This window comes from Anabas testudineus, chromosome 18 (assembly GCF_900324465.2).
Source record: "Anabas testudineus chromosome 18, fAnaTes1.2, whole genome shotgun sequence".
Taxonomy (NCBI): Eukaryota; Metazoa; Chordata; class Actinopteri; order Anabantiformes; family Anabantidae; genus Anabas; species Anabas testudineus.
Window position 1 is genome coordinate 14,876,273 of NC_046627.1, and position 16,000 is coordinate 14,892,272.

Genomic DNA, 16,000 nt, shown 5'->3' on the forward strand with positions numbered 1-16,000 from the left:
GATTTAGCGTGAGTGCATGCGGGCTCGTGGCTGTGGGCATATACAGTACCTACTGTACCGTACACCTACTACATCAGCAAAACTTTAAATCTGTTTCTATAGCAGAAGCTCAATCTCATATTCAGATATTTCAAAAATAAAACCAACAATTTCCTGCACAGTCGAATAGAAGAAAGTGAGAAAATCATGTCTTTAGCCTTCGGATGAACTGACCCTTTAATAAACTGGGCATCTGTGAGCTATTACTAACAGTGTGTAAATGAGACTGATTTATTTTCACAGCAGACATGCAGTCATTATACATTACAACAAGCAGCAAGCTCCTCGCTTTTAGCCAGAAGCCACTGGCGGAGGAAAATTGTGACATAGCAGTGCTAAAAAACCAGAGCAGCTCCGAGCTGTGAGCTACTTTTCCAAGACAAAGTGCAGCGTAGGATGCTAAGGGTCTTCTGTTGTGCTGTTTCACATTCAGCTGTTGCTGCAGGTTTGAATTCCCGGCTAATTCATCACGCAGATGCGCTGACCGCCTATTTACTGTTGCACAAAGAACTGCTGTAGTAAGGGAATCAAATTAATTGTTCGGGGTCTCACTGTGGAAATAAAGCGCTGATTCATCAAGCCTTTGAATAAGCTTGCGTGCAGAGGAGAAGAGGACACATATTTTTTGTTGCATGTCGACCCAGTAAATTCTATTCTGACTTTCCTATTCTGTTTGTTTTTAACACATTCTTGTGTGAACCTCTTATTATTTTTATGGCAGTATATTTAATGCTCCTTCCCCTCCCCTTTTTTTCTGGAAATCTTCTCCAATAGCCATCTATAACCTGCGCCATTGACAGGCTTTTGATCTGACGCCGTCACCGTTAAGACCATCATGTATTTCATTTGAAATTCAACCCTTGCCGCTTTGTTTTGCACTTGTGCCGTGACGACTCAGAGAGACTTTATCTTTCTGTATGTCACCCGCTTGTGCCTGTTGTACAGTATGTGATATAGAACCAGCGGACCTGTCTTGTTCTGTCATGTTCACTCTTTTCCTTTTCTCTGTGTGTTCGTTGCCTTACCCTTGTCTTTTGCTGTGATGTTGTAGAGCTTGGGACTTATGGGAAACTAAAATATTATCACTCAATGACTGAGGAAGGTAAGCCTGAACGTTTTCACTACTTGATTATTTGAGTCAGCTTCTGCCATCCCTCTTGGTTTTTTTTCCTCCATCTTAATCATGAAACAGCACCTTCGACCTGATTTTTCTTATTTCTTTTTTTGCTTGTGACATATACAGTTCTCACGATTTTGATTTTTGAGTTTTGACAACCTCTCTGAGATTTCACTGACATGAGTGCAAATCATGGTGATCATGCCATTTTCTTTTGATTTACTTTTTATTTTTGTTTTTATTTTTATTTGACATATGTACAAAATATGTACATACACATTGTGTGCTACTGTGTGTAGTGTTTTTATGTTTTTTTCCTACTATTTCTTAACAAGATATTTGAAAGAAACCTAGAAAATTGCAGTCATATGTTGACAGTCATGTTTTGATTCATTCTGTGAGAAAGCCACTGCTTCTTGTTCTTCTTTGGATCCAATTTTAACACATCGTTGTGCACACAGGTGAAGCCACAGACACACACACCTACGCCACGCTCACTCTCTGAGGAAACAGAAGGTTTTCTCTATTATTTTTTCCTCTTCTCTTCTTAGTTTTTTTTTTATTTATTTTTTTTGGCCCTGTTGCACATCTGTGTTGCTGAGAAATACATTATCCGTGCCTCAGTGCTCACTTGGAGGTTCCACTTGCACCGGCAGCAGCGGGTGCACACATGTGAGACGTACATTGCTGAATTTGGCAAACTGCAGTGACTCATCCACCCGGTGGTTGCGTAACAGGCAGAGCCGGGAGAGAAAATGAGCTGTGTAAGATGGCAAAGGGAAGGGCTGCACTTGGTTATTGTTAAAGACTCGGCAATTGCTTCATCATTATGCACATAGTGTGGTTTTGACAGTGTGTGCACCTTAAATGGACCTCCCTGGAAACATTTTTTCCACACCGCATCAGCTGAATACAGCCATTTAATTAAGAAAAACTTTTTCTTAAAGCCTTTATTTGAACATACAAGTTTTTTTTTGTTCCCCCCTTTTATTAGCTCATGTTGATTGATGCACCTTCTAGGCAACTGTGGGGTTTTTCCATTTAAATTTGCCCTTACAATGAAATTATAGGTAGATTTCCAAACCATACCCTATAAAGGTACAATACATATTTGGTTAAGTGAATTTATTGTGTCGTTTCTGTGGAAAAGCCTGTTAATATATGCAAAAACAGAGTATAGGTGTAATCAGTGTAGTTTGGCATAGTTCAGATAAATGCATTAATTTATTTCAATGTATTAGTTGATTACTTATGAGCTGCAAAATAATTAAAATAAAGACAAACCACATTTTCTGCATTACTAAAGACATCAAACGGGCTGTTTTTTAAGAGGGAAAAGGTTAAACAATTTGTCTTAACATGCACAAAATGAAGGTATATGACCTTTCTCCCATGCAGTTTGCAGGACAGCCTGAGAACATTAATTAAACAATTTTTTTCCCTAACTGCTTGCATGGTTTGTTCTCTATCTTAGTAGGTCTTCACACATTTTCACAGAATTTCCTTTGAATAGTTACAGCAAGAAGCCCAACCCTGCTGCTAGTACACTCAAGCAGAGATCACACACACCCACATTTGCATAACCGAACACACGCCAAACACTACTAAGTAGCAATTACGGCCTAAGGTGAGTGATGTGGAATATGTGCTTTTGTCTTGTGAAAGTGTATCTATGTGTGTGTCTTTGAGGGCATGTGTGTGTCTGCAAGAGAGAGAGAGAGAGGGACAGTGCACTGCCAAACCACGAAAAAGACAAAGTGAGAGAAAGATGGTGTTTGCTGAAGACGGATGAGTGTGAAAAACCGAAGCGATAGAGAAATGTAGAGTGAGATAGAGGAGACAGGAGGAAGGCCGGCAGTGACTTGGGTTGGTTAATGATTTTTGCCAGAAGGTCACAGACAGTGTTGACACGGCTGGGTGGAGTACGTATCGACACGTGACTGCGTCAGACACTGACAAATTAGCCATGCCCTCCTAAAATGAAGAGAAAAAAAAAAATCTTTCAAATTGATTGTTGCGGGCTGATTGGGACGAGGCAGGCATGCAATGACTGACACGCACAGGAGGTCAGTGAAATGAAATGTGGATACATGACGGCAACACAACTAATGAATCACAGGAGGCTTCACGACCGAAAGAACTTGATGAAACCGTTTGGTTTCAAATAAAAAGCTACTCTGATTCAACATACCAAACCTGCACAGCCATCCTAACTTACATCACCAGGGGAAAACCTGCACTATACATGACGGTTGCATCTCAAATCTCATTTCTCCTTGTGTCAGCACTGCACTGTTGTTCGCGTGTTCGTTTGTTGTTTTGGGATTTCAGGCCTCGGGGATTTCATGGGAAGTCATTGTTCCACAAGCAAGTGGTCAGTCATCGCCAGTCGTGACGACACGAGCGGAATTGTGTTGCGTGAGCCATTATTTATAATAAGAGGGCACGCTGCTTATGTAAGCCACAAGGTCATGTTGTTCAGCTGAGGACCAGATTCAATACAGTCTATTACAGTCACATCAGCGTCTTTGTAGTATGATTAGAGTCGATAAATGTTATCAGCGAAAACACAGCTACTACTACCAGTGATTTGAACATTGTTTAAATTCTCAAACTATCAGATTATATAAAGCTCTGCATAAGTTTTAGGCTACTGTACCTGAACACTGGGAGCAAAAAGGTCCTTTCCTTTTTGAACTTACATGAGAACTGTTCAAGAACAGGAGAGTATCTGACCTCCAGAAGGCAGATATCTTCACAAGAGATTCTCTCCCCTCTGGCTTAGCCTCCACCAAGGATCAGGACATTGCAGAATCATCAGGATATGATATGCTATGTCACACCGACTGTTGATGTTGTTTGAACGGCAGTTTTTGTGTAAAGCCGCCGTCCTGTTTGTACTGTGCTGCTGAAATGTGACTCGTGCCACCGTGGGGGGGTCAGAGGTAACGGCGAAGGAGCTCTGACTGGGATGAGGCCAAGAGGCCTTTGAAGATGCTGCGGCATGCAGCGTTTTCGCTCCTTGTTTAACAACTGCAGTGATTCTCTTGCAGGCAAATTTCGCGAGAAAGCATCTATCCTTCACAAGATCGCTAAGAAAAAATGCCAAGTGGAGGACAGTGAGAAGGCCAATGGAGTAGCGAGCTGTTCAGGTAAAAGGTCTTGGCTAGTTTGTGTTCCTTAGATGTTAGAGGACTAGTTTGACATTTTAGGAAATGTGCTTATTTGCTATTTCTTGAGAGTTAGATGAAGAGCTAGATGCCGCTCTCAAAGTAATAATTAACATATTATCTTACAAGATTACAAAGACACACTTTGAACTGTTTGTACTTTCCCTAAAATCTGTGCTTCGTTAATTTTCTTGAAGCTTTATTTATCTGTCAAAATACATTTGTCAGTGTTCACTGGCCAACCTAATAGAGTTAGTTAGGCTACCTGCAACAAATAGGGACAGACGCATGTTTACAACTGTTAATTACACTCTTTAATTGTTTGTCAAGTGAGGATAGTAATTGTTACTAATGTGAATATTTGCCCATCGTTGCTGGATACAAGACTTCAGCTGCACAACAATCTGTGGTCGCCATTTCTCTTTTTTTTCATGATGCACAATACTTTTCAAAAGGAAGCAGACAGGCCGGCACACGCACTGTTGCTGTTGTGGCACATGCACAATGAGGCAGCTAATATATCCACTGACTTCCTGGAAAAATATTTTTCTTAGATGGCAGCATATGTTTCTTAAAAATACCGCTCTCATTTCTACTTTCAGTCCTTCTGACGTGAACTTAGGCCCCGAGAACTCAACTCTTTATCTGCACAGAACCGATACAGCTTCTTTCGTTGCATTTACTACATGCAGCAACTGACTGTGCTAAGTAATGACAGTTTTCTAAAGCACTCTCAAGCCCAAAATGGTTAAATTCATCATGGTAACATGATGATTTATCATGCAGTTCTGCCTGAGAGCTTGAAGGACATGCACCTTTCCGCCCTTGGCCGCACGTTGGACACCCACATTACAACGCATATGAAAATGTGTCAAAGGAATAATCATGATATATTGTGGAGGACATATTATGACGTAGCCCTACACATGAGGTTTACAATCTCTTCAGCATAAAGTACACTTTATATGAAATAAGGGGAAAAACTCACCCAAAAACACATCTCCAAGAGCAATGTCTCCATGCTGAACTAATCCAACAGGCTTCTGGCTGCCCTCAAATTTAGTGTAGAAATATGAGGGAGATATCAATCTTTTCAGCCAGCTTTTGGCAAGAATGAGCATAAGCATATTTTCCAAAATGTCAATCTCCTCCTTTAATTAAATATTAGCTTTTTATTCACAGATCGAGATCAATTTGATATATCCCTTCTATTATTTGTGAGGTATGCCCACTGAAATAGTTAATGAGCGTCAAATCTGATGTTAAGCAAGCATGACATTATCAGGAACTGCGAAATTGATTGCAAGTGTTGTCTTCAAGCAGTATTTAAATCAATCACAATCTCTGCCAAGTGTAATTTATGTGTTTTTCACTTCAAAGAGCACTGGACCAAAGGATAAACAGGAGGACAGAGGAAGTGCTTTCATCACACAGTGTAGTCAGAGCAGCAGAATCAAAGTGAGCCATAGATATTTATCAGCAAGGCAAAATTATGCTAACAGCACAGCATTAACATATTACCATCTTAATCAAAATGCATGACTGGTAGTCATCACAGCAGAGTTTACTTTTCAGGCCTCACGTATCCTAAAATTAGCCGGTGGTGTTTGTAGTAAGAAAAATAGATTTACTGTTATTGAATGATGCGTGTGATTAGATTTCTATCCCGTTTTTTGTCTATGATCTCACAGCATCCGAGCGAGAGAGTGAGGTCATGTGTTCGATGATAGTCATATCAAGTCACATTATCAGTCCGAGAATTTTTCTAATTGTGTCACAGCCACACTTGGATTAAAGCAATTTCCACAGCAATTATAGGTTTATGATCTGATTACATGGCTTTCGGCTCTTTGTATTTTAATAAGGGCTGTTAAGTAAGTCTGGCCTCAAATGAAATGGAGTCAGCCACCAGGAAATGATGGGAGAGAGGGATGAGTATCAAAACATGGATGTTATTCTTATTTTCATTTATTACAAGATGGAAATATTAATGGAGTAGATACTGCGTATATGTTGGACTTCTTACACCTGGACTTAAAGTTGTTCTAATGTCCTTAAAGACACTGCAGATTAGTCGAGCCATAGCGACACAGACTGTCTGTGAATGAGTGCTGAAGCTGAAGTCAGTCACGTAAAGTATTTTTTTGATATAGTTTGTGCCTGGAAGCTCTAAAAGGGTTAACTACTCAACACTGCTGAGACGCCATCTCTCACCTCCCTCCACGTCATAACAACTAACACGTTTGTGTCTATTTGAGGCAATAACAGCTGGTGTTTTCTCTAAATTCTTTTCACTTGAATTATTCTTCAAATTCCCACAGATAAGAACCTTCCAAACAGCTCCAGTGTGGAAGTGGAAGTGACACCACCCATGAATGGGACAGCAGGGCAAGAGGGGGAGGCGGTAAGAACATCTACACACACATAGTATGCATGTTTCTTTCTAAATCTTATCTAAAATACCCCCTGTAAAACGAGTTGTAGTCAGGTTATAAAAAGGCAACAATATCAAAGTTGAAGAGCCGTTTATCAATATTTTACACCTCTCATCTTTGCCTGTGTTCCACCTTGAGTGTGATTGATGCAAAGGTTGCTCCAACTATTGCATGGGTCACTACTGCTGATAATTTCCCAGCGTGCACTCGGGCAAGTTCCTCCATCTTCTGCCAGACCTGCCAAAGACCCGCCTACTCCCACTGAGTTCTGTAATCACACTCCTCACTCACCTGCTGCTCCCCGCCACTGGGTGCTCGAAACGAACACACTCACACACACGCCTCGACACAAAAACACATGGCGTTTGATGCATAGCCAGGCAAAGAGAGTTTGAGGATGGCACCTGCCACAGTTGTGCTGGCGTGAGCGATGGTGGTGGGACTCAGCAACCAGCCAGGCCAGCAGACGGTCCTGGGGTAAGAGGGCAGCGATTCAAAGAGGGAAGTGAGAGGGAAGCATGCAGAATAGTTGGACGGGCTGGTCATTACACTGCCTTGACCAAGAGTAACCCCAAGATGTACTGAGCCCTGCTAGGAGTAAAAAGTATAAAAAAATATGTTAGACATACAGCATTTTTCATAATCTGTATATGTATTGTAGTCTAGAAATACAAATGTGTGTGGAAGCATACTGGAGCATCTCACAAGTCAAGTCAGGTCAAACCGATAAATATATTTATAGAGCGCATTTTAGAGTTGGCCAAAGTGCTTCACAGAGAAATTTTAAACTACAGTTTAATAATTAAAAGCAGAGCAAAATAAATACAACTGTAACAGACAAGATGAAACTATTTTTTCGTGACATTAAAATTTAAAGACACTGTATATGGACCTTTTTTGAAGGTGGGATGAGATTTAAAAGTGGATATAGATGAAGAAGCTCTGACAGAGTCTGGGCGCAGCAACTGACAAAGCCTGGTCACCTTTGAATGTTGACCAGAAGTGAGAAACAGTGAGAAGTAACTGATCAGGGCATCTGAGGGTTGTGGGTGTGGAATACGGGCTGAGGAGACTGGTCGTATAAGCTGGAGCCAAACCACGCAGAGCTTTAAAACAACTATGACTTGTCTTGTCTTGTCTTTCTTTCAGTAGTTAACTGGTAAACACTGAAGTGGGACCAGTACATGGGAGATATGATCTCTCTTCTTGGTCTAATGAATAGTCTCTGTGCTGCATGCATTTCCTGCAGATGACATAGGGAAGGCTGATTGACTACCATATAAAGGGAAGTACATGAATTGAGAAGTGTGGTACAGTGGGGGTCCAGATCTCAAAAAGAAAAAAAGGTTATATTTTAGCATTAAGTGTAAAAATCCACTGATAATGTCAGAATCCATCTATCCATCCATTTTCTTAACCACTTGTCCACTGAAGGGTCACGGGAGTGCTGCAGCCTATCCCAGCTGTCATCGAGCAAAGGGCGGGGTACACCCTGGACAGATCGCCAGTCCATCACAGGGCAGACAGATAAAACGGAGAGAGAGACACACACAACCTACCACGCTCACATTCACACCTATGGGCAATTTAGAGTCACCAATTAACCTAACATGCATGTCTTTGGAGGTGGGAGGAAGCCAGAGTACCCAGAGAGAACTCATGCAGACATGGGGAGAACATGCAAACTCCACACAGAAAGGCACCCTGCTGACCCGTTGATTTGAACCAGGGTCTGTGAGAAGACAGTGCTACTAACCACTACACCACCGTGACACCCTTTAATTTCTGTATGTATGTATGTTAAAGACTTAAGGTGTGATTTGAGGACAGGTATCCCATAGAGTTGGCTAATTTTCCTTAAAACTCCTGCAGTATCCTAAAAATAACTCAAAAGAGAAATTAGAGATTGTGGAAGTTGTATGGTTCAAGTGCTAACAACAGTAGTGTGTCATCGGCATAGCAGTGATAGATAATATTTATTGATTGCTGAAAATGAAATGGGAACTAGGATAAGGCCCTGGGGTACACCCAAGGCATAGTTCATCCTGAAATGTGACTATAAATGTACTGATCTATTCTATTACACCACATTGCAATGGAATAGATCAGTATAGATTGATCTCCTACTGTTGGTTTAATAATAGTTACTGATAAAACTGACATAACGTCCTTCTAGCTAAAAACATTTGCTTCCATAAAAGCAAAGGAAATGCAGCCTCTTTTTGGACATTATTTTAAACTCTCCTCAAAACTTAACTTTTGAGGTGAAGATGAAAAAGCCTGATATAGAAACACCTTTTGCAGGTGGTGATTCACAGAATTTGGAAGAGCTGAACACTTATTGGCATGCCTAATTCACACATGCTGCTATTTTTAGAGGTCTGTCCCACAGTGCACTTGTCTGTGTCAGCCAGGAAGTAGCTGGAAACAGCTCACACCTTTATATGCCGCCAGAGGCCCCGTCATACTAATTGTTCAATTCCATCTGGATGCTTTGGCAGCCAAGACTGGGGAATAAGGGGATGGTTAAGGTCAAATTAAAATCTGCAGCAGACTTCTAGTACAGTTTCTTGCCACTTTTTTTTTTTTTTTTTTTTTTTGTTTAAACTCTTGAGAAATGTGCTAGCAGAAATCATCATAGACATTGTAGCCGTCACATTTCTCACCCACCCAACATTAAGAGGTAAATATTTTTCATTAAAAGCAATGTTGACGTTGGATACTACTTCTTTCTTGTAAAATGACTAAAAATGAATGATAGGCATATTTAGTCAATGACTACAACAGATTGTTTGTCTTCCTGTAAAGAAAATATTCAGGATGTTCTACATTCAGAACACATTTTGAATATTTATGAGACTTTAAAGCATCTAGTCACATCTTTAAATAACATACTGGTAGACAAAACAAAATCATAACCGGCAGGATCTCATGACTCATCCTACCTATTCTATCACAACTAAAACGATTAGATCAAATGTTTGAGCTTCAGGATGGAAGTAACGCATGAAGTGAATATCTGACTGCTTTTCTTTTTGTGGAATAGAATGAGACAATTTCATATCCAGACGGAGCTTCTTTGTGAAAAATAAATAAATAAATAAAATCTAAATAGCAGATGAGGAAATTCTTGCTATGGCAGCTGCTGTGCAGTAGTACATCAATACGGAGCTGTGTATCCAATAAGATACATCTATCATGAAAAATGTGGCACTGCTATCAAAAGAATAGTCAAGCCATTAAAAGAAAGTAGTGTAGTTAGGTGAAGAAAGTTAGCACGGGGTTTGCAGCCTCTTTGTTGCTATGGTTATGAACATTTCTTTAACTATTTACAGCACTTGTATCTTTGTTGCCTCACACCAGGAGCCAGCATGCATGGTTCCCTCTGGGCAAAAAATAAGTTGCAAATGTCACACTTCCCCTCGCAGCTCTGTGGTGCCTGGTAAAAGTCAGTGCCTTTAAGCACAGAGGTGGCAGAGTTGCCGACTGAGGCACCACAGGGCAGGAAAGGCCCCCAGGGGCCTGGCATTTGGGAACCAAGTCAGGGTAGGGAACACCAGCTCTATGGGGTACTTTAGCACATATCCATGAAAGAGATCGAGGACAAACTGCAGTACAATAATGTATATTGCATTATTAATAAAGAGCCTATATCATAATAGCAATAGACATTATTTTATATTGACCATTACCATACCATTGAAAGCATCTCGTGTCTGTACATCTTTGCAGCGGCTGATTGGACTGAGAATCTTCAGGAAGCCTCAGGTGTTTGGTTTTAGGCCTTCTAACAGATAACAATGCAGCCATCTGGACACAGAGAGCAGGAGAAATGCAGAACGCGAAGCATAAGTGATACAAGCGCCTGCCTTTTGTTTGCAGCACTGATTACCAAGGTTACCAGGCACTGCTCAACAGCAATAGCTGCCACAGCAGGATGAGCGCCATATGATTCATGATTCATGCAGTCGCCATCTTTCAAGAGTTCTGCTTCACTCTCTGGGCTTACTCAACCGATGTGATTAAAGCTGTTAAGACGTAAATGATTTTCAGGAAAAAAAATCATTATTTACTGAGCAACATCTGTCACTAACATCTGTATATTTTCTTCCTACCATATGTGCTTTGCCCTCTTTTGCTTTTTTAACCTTTGCTAACATCACTCTCAAAGGGGCAAGAGACAGATTCTTAGTCATCAGTGTGTTTTGCTCAGATCTGCGTGTATGGACCTGTCCCCCATGGCTCCTCTTTAATTGGACAGAAAAGGATTGAAGACTTTCTTTTAACCCTCAGAGGGCTTTGTTGTGAAACCACAATGTTTCACTGAGAGTGTGCGTTCGTAAATGCGGACAGGCAAATAAAAAAACATCCACCTGCCATTGCCTTGGTATGTGTCATGAAGGCGCTGACAGCTTATTTGACGCTGATCCGCAGAGAGGTGACAGTCTTTGGCTCGCTTGGCATTCCAGTGGCAGGTCCAATCAGACCCCGGCAGTCAGCAGGGATGAGCCCCTGATGACTGGAGAGGCTGAGCCCCTTTAGGCGCGGTACACGCTCCCAAATCACAGTCATCAGGCCTCCTCGGTCTTAAGGTCACTACAAAGCAAAGACACATGCACGACCTCTGTGCTGTCTTCTGCATCTTGAAGTGTTTGAGTTAGAAGAGGGCTGCTGCCTCTTGGGACAGTTGCTATGGAGAGGTGTATCCTGATGAGACTAGTTATCAAGCTAAAGTAGGCAGATAGATTGTAATGATTTCGTTCACTCATTTTATGTTACTCACTTTGCCTGATATCTATTCCCAAATGACAAATTAAATTCTTATGTTCCAGCTCCAAACCAAAATTAAACAACAGCAGTGTTTTAAATCAGTGTTGCTTCTTCTGGTAAATGTTTTGTAACCTTTCTCTCCTTACGTGTTTTTTCTTTTCTTTTGCCCTTTGGCATGTCCCCGCAGGCTGAGGATGAGGAGGAAGAGGACCAGCCTCTGAGCCTGTCGTGGCCCGAATCCAACCGCAAGCGCTTCACCTACCTCTTAATCATCCCTATTGTCCTGCCCCTGTGGCTAACACTGCCTGATGTCAGGAAACCGGTGCGTGTTCTGCGCATGAGACAAACTGGAAAGCACTCCACTGAATCAAGACTTTTAAAACATCAGCATTCGGACGAGCGTGCATTTGCAGCTAAATCGACTTTTCCTTGTCTTTCAGACATCAAAGAAGTTCTTCCCCATCACCTTCCTGGGTGCTATCTGCTGGATTGCTGGCTTCTCATACCTAATGGTGTGGTGGGCTCACCAGGTAGACTGCTCCTCAAAGAACTATTTCTCGCATAGTGTAAATAATCCTGACAGCACTCCAGCATCTAGAATAATATTTTCCTATGAGCATAATGACTGTCAAAAAAAAAACAAAAAACAAAGGCAAGAAGCACTAATATTTTCTCTCAATTTACCATCCATGACATTTAAAATGAAACCAAATTCTATAATCCACCCACTCATAAACAATTACAGCTGTCTTATTCCAAACAAACAGATTATGAGAGCTGGAGTTTTGTCACCTCCATCAGCTCCCAGGCATCACAAGGAAATTAAAAATAGCTGGAACAAAAGATTAGGTTTTATTTACCTCAAAGCTTAGTTTCTTTTTCTTTTTTTTTTTCAGGTTGGAGAGACCATTGGGATTACAGAGGAGATTATGGGCCTGACTATATTAGCAGCTGGAACCTCCATCCCTGACCTCATCACCAGTGTTATCGTGGCACGCAAGGGGCTGGGTGATATGGCTGTATCCAGCTCCGTGGGCTCCAACATCTTTGACATTACTGTTGGGTACGTACGCCCTCTAAGCACGGTTTGAGTCCGTGCGGGGTCTCACAGCTTTAAAGCCATGAAACAAACACACAGAGAGAGAGAGAGAGAGAGAGAGAGATGTGGTTTACTGGACCTGTTCTGAGAACAAATCCAGCATCACACATACGAGCATGATGCTGTACATCAACAATATAAGAATTATTTTGGGTATAGTACAGTTTGGGACCTTTGCTTTTCTGTGCAAACAGTAGTACATGTATATTATTATTAGACTGTATATTCCTGTAGCAAAATAAGAGGTGAAACCACTAATGCTTGTTTGTGTATTTGCAGACTGCCGTTCCCTTGGCTCATGTGGTCGTTGTTCAGTGGGCTGAAACCAGTGCAAGTCAGCTCCAATGGCCTCTTCTGCGCCATCGTGCTTCTCTTCCTCATGCTCCTCTTCGTCATCATCTCCATTGCCGCCTGCAAGTGGCGCATGAGCAAGCTGCTCGGCTTCATCATGTTCATGCTGTACTTTGTCTTCCTGGTGGTCAGCGTCATGCTGGAGGACAAGGTCATCACCTGTCCGGTGTCCGTCTGAGGAGCGCCGAGGACGTACTTTCTCTCCCTCATCGCCACTACAACCATCCGTAGCATCTGCCATCACTCTCTGACCTTTTGTGATCCTTTACCCCGGGAATAAAAGAAAAATGAGGAGGACTGGAGAAGAGGACGATGTAAAAATTACAAAATGAGGATGGTGGCAGTAAGCAGACTTGTCTGGTTTCCCATAGACCTAATCTGAGTGGATTTTTATTTCGTATGATTATTAAATTGGCAGGTAATGGGGGTTATGGGTGTATCAGCCAAATATAGAAACATTATGCATGCCATTAGTGTCACTACATGAGCTGCAATCAAGACCACGCCTGGTAGATTGGAGAATGACCTCCTATAAACTTTTTTTTTTTTGTGGGGGGAGAGAGCAAAAGATGCACTACTGTATGTGAAACTCTTAACAATAAATGCAGTGACTGGGCTGAAATTGTGAGAAAATAGGAGCTAGTTTAACAGACAGTCAACGAGAATGAGCCGAAAAACTTCTGGATGAGGAAATGGAAAACTGTGTGGATGAAGATTTGGTTCCATGTGCGTTTCCTGTCTGACGATACTGAGTGAAAAGACGCTTCTGTTTCCTTGCACCTGCGCAACAAGGAATGAAAGACTCTTGCTGGGCAGATGAACTTGTTAGTTTTCTCTTTTCATTTCTGTTTTTCTTTTCTTTTTTGCTAATTCATCTTTGCCCAGTCTGAGTGATGAGTTTTTGCTTCCCCTCTTCCCTGCCGCACGTCATTCTTCACAACTGAATGTCGCTTTCACAGAATTCTTCTTTTTATTTTTATTATTATTTTTGAATTCATGAATATATAGAAGTAGCAGTAGATGTACTGTAGCAGTATTAGTTAACGTAGAGTTTGTTTTTCTTCTGGCGCTGAACACATGTTCTGACTGTACAGAGTTTTTCCGTGTTTCCCATGCACCAACTGACAAAGGCAAGAAAAAGAAGTTCACCCTCTCAACATATATGCTAACCTTCAATATCTTGGACAAGAGCATGAGTACTGTAGGCCCATTGAAGTTCCATAATGAAGTCAATGCCTAAAATAATAACATTTAAAAACAACTTAGCAGTGTTTGAGCTTCATGGTGGATTTAGATTAGTCAACGTGTAGTGCTTTGTTCACAGTAGAACTAGGCTCAACTCACCAGCTAGTCGATCTCCAGGGGTAGTAGCGTCAAGGATTTAACTGCATGTAAAAAAAAATAAAAAATAAAATAAAAAAAAGACACCAATCAACACTTAAGAAGTTGTATACCAAAATGTATACTTTTACAAACAATATAACTTCTTAATGCAAACCAGTGCTCAGTCTCTATGTAGAAAACGTCAACATGTATGGTCAACGATATCTATCAACCTTGTGCGATTTCTAATCAAAGGTGCTTTAGTGTGCATGTGTGCAATCTGCATTTCAAGTCATCACACAATGACCATTCCAGTTTATCTATGAATAGTGGTTATACTACCAGTATTTTGCAACTAACTGCAAAAAAAAAAAAAAAAAAAAAAAGTAAATAAAGTATACACCAATATTGTGTTTTATACTGGACATAGAAATTATAATCAGTCTCTCTTTAAGCTGCATAGAATGTGGAAACCACAGATTTAATAGCAATATACTGTGTATGTCGTCGTCGAGTCCAACCCCACCCCCATGTGCCTGTCCCCTGCTGTCCTTCCTGTGCCCCTCCATACGAAGAAGTGGGCGACCATTTCTCCCAAAACTGACGCAGTCCTGTTAGAGCTGGCCAGAAATACCCGCTTTACCTCAACACAGCCTCTGTACAGCAGCTTCGTAGGAATCAACTGTAAAATAATAGTAAATAGATTCTCTGAATGTGTGAGGGGAAAAAAAAAAAAAACATGCATGCGAGGACTTTGGGCTGGTTACCCACTGACTGTACAGCTGAGCTTAGACCAACTATATATGTTCACTTCACTCCATTCAGAGAGAAACACCAAGAACTCATTGGTTTTATTTTGTAAATATAAACCTTTTTGCAAGAACTGTAATGGTTCATGTGTTTTTTTTGTTTTTTTTTATTATTATATTTTTTTTTTAATTCATAACAGAGGATTGAAAGACACTGGTGCAGTATGGTATTATTGTGATGAAAAGCATTTCTTTTTGGACTACTCAACTAATCTTGTAAGCATACATTAAATAATCAGTTTCCAGTAAGAAAACTAGGGCTTTATCTACATGCCTCTGTGATTTCTGATGTTTGGTACATGTTGCAAAAGCACAGGACAAAAAAAAAAAAAAAAAAAAAAAAGTACGATCTCTGCATCAGCCAAAATCACATTTTGAACTGTTACGTGTTTTGTGCTCTCATCTGGTTTATTTCCTTGAACATTTCCACCCCCCAGATCGAACACCGCACAAAGAGTCAAACCAGCTGTGACTCATGTACTTCATGAAGTTGTGCACATTTGCCATTATACTCTTCCCTCTGAGCGCCCACACACACACACACACACACACACACACACACACACACACACACACACACACACACGCTCCTGTTAATACAGCCACCCCTCGCTTGGAAAGAAGAGTTTGACATTTTCGAGGAATGCATTTATTCACAAGGTTGAAACCACTCTCGTGCCTGTTTCATAAATGTGAAGCTAGAACCAATGGATCATTATCTTAATTTAGCTCCAACACAAGGAACAGCTAGCCTAGCTATGTCCAAAGGTGACAAAAGGAGCTTACCAGCAGATTTGAAGCTCACTAATTAGCACGTTGTGCCTCTACAAAAGTGTAAAATTGTAAATTGCAATTCCAGGAGAGGCTTAGAAAGCCAAACTACCAAT

The 16,000-nt window shown here is 41.0% G+C and overlaps 1 protein-coding gene across 5 annotated transcripts in view; it reads left to right on the forward strand.

Annotated features, from left to right (window-relative positions):
• The window catches only part of LOC113157050 (sodium/potassium/calcium exchanger 2), a 37,486-nt gene extending 22,796 nt beyond the window's left edge, over window positions 1–14,690 (forward strand). For 3 of the 5 annotated variants that reach the window (XM_026352288.1, XM_026352287.1, XM_026352289.1), the window contains 7 exons: window positions 1,091–1,141; window positions 4,210–4,308; window positions 6,648–6,730; window positions 11,719–11,853; window positions 11,972–12,061; window positions 12,428–12,594; window positions 12,910–14,690. In XM_026352288.1, the coding sequence (XP_026208073.1) occupies window positions 1,091–1,141; window positions 4,210–4,308; window positions 6,648–6,730; window positions 11,719–11,853; window positions 11,972–12,061; window positions 12,428–12,594; window positions 12,910–13,159 (875 nt within the window). In that variant the 3' untranslated portion in view covers window positions 13,160–14,690. The remainder of the gene's footprint in view (window positions 1–1,090; window positions 1,142–4,209; window positions 4,309–6,647; window positions 6,731–11,718; window positions 11,854–11,971; window positions 12,062–12,427; window positions 12,595–12,909) is intronic. The other 2 variants (XM_026352290.1, XM_026352292.1) reach the window with 1 other exon arrangement.
• The last annotated feature ends 1,310 nt before the right edge of the window (window positions 14,691–16,000 follow it).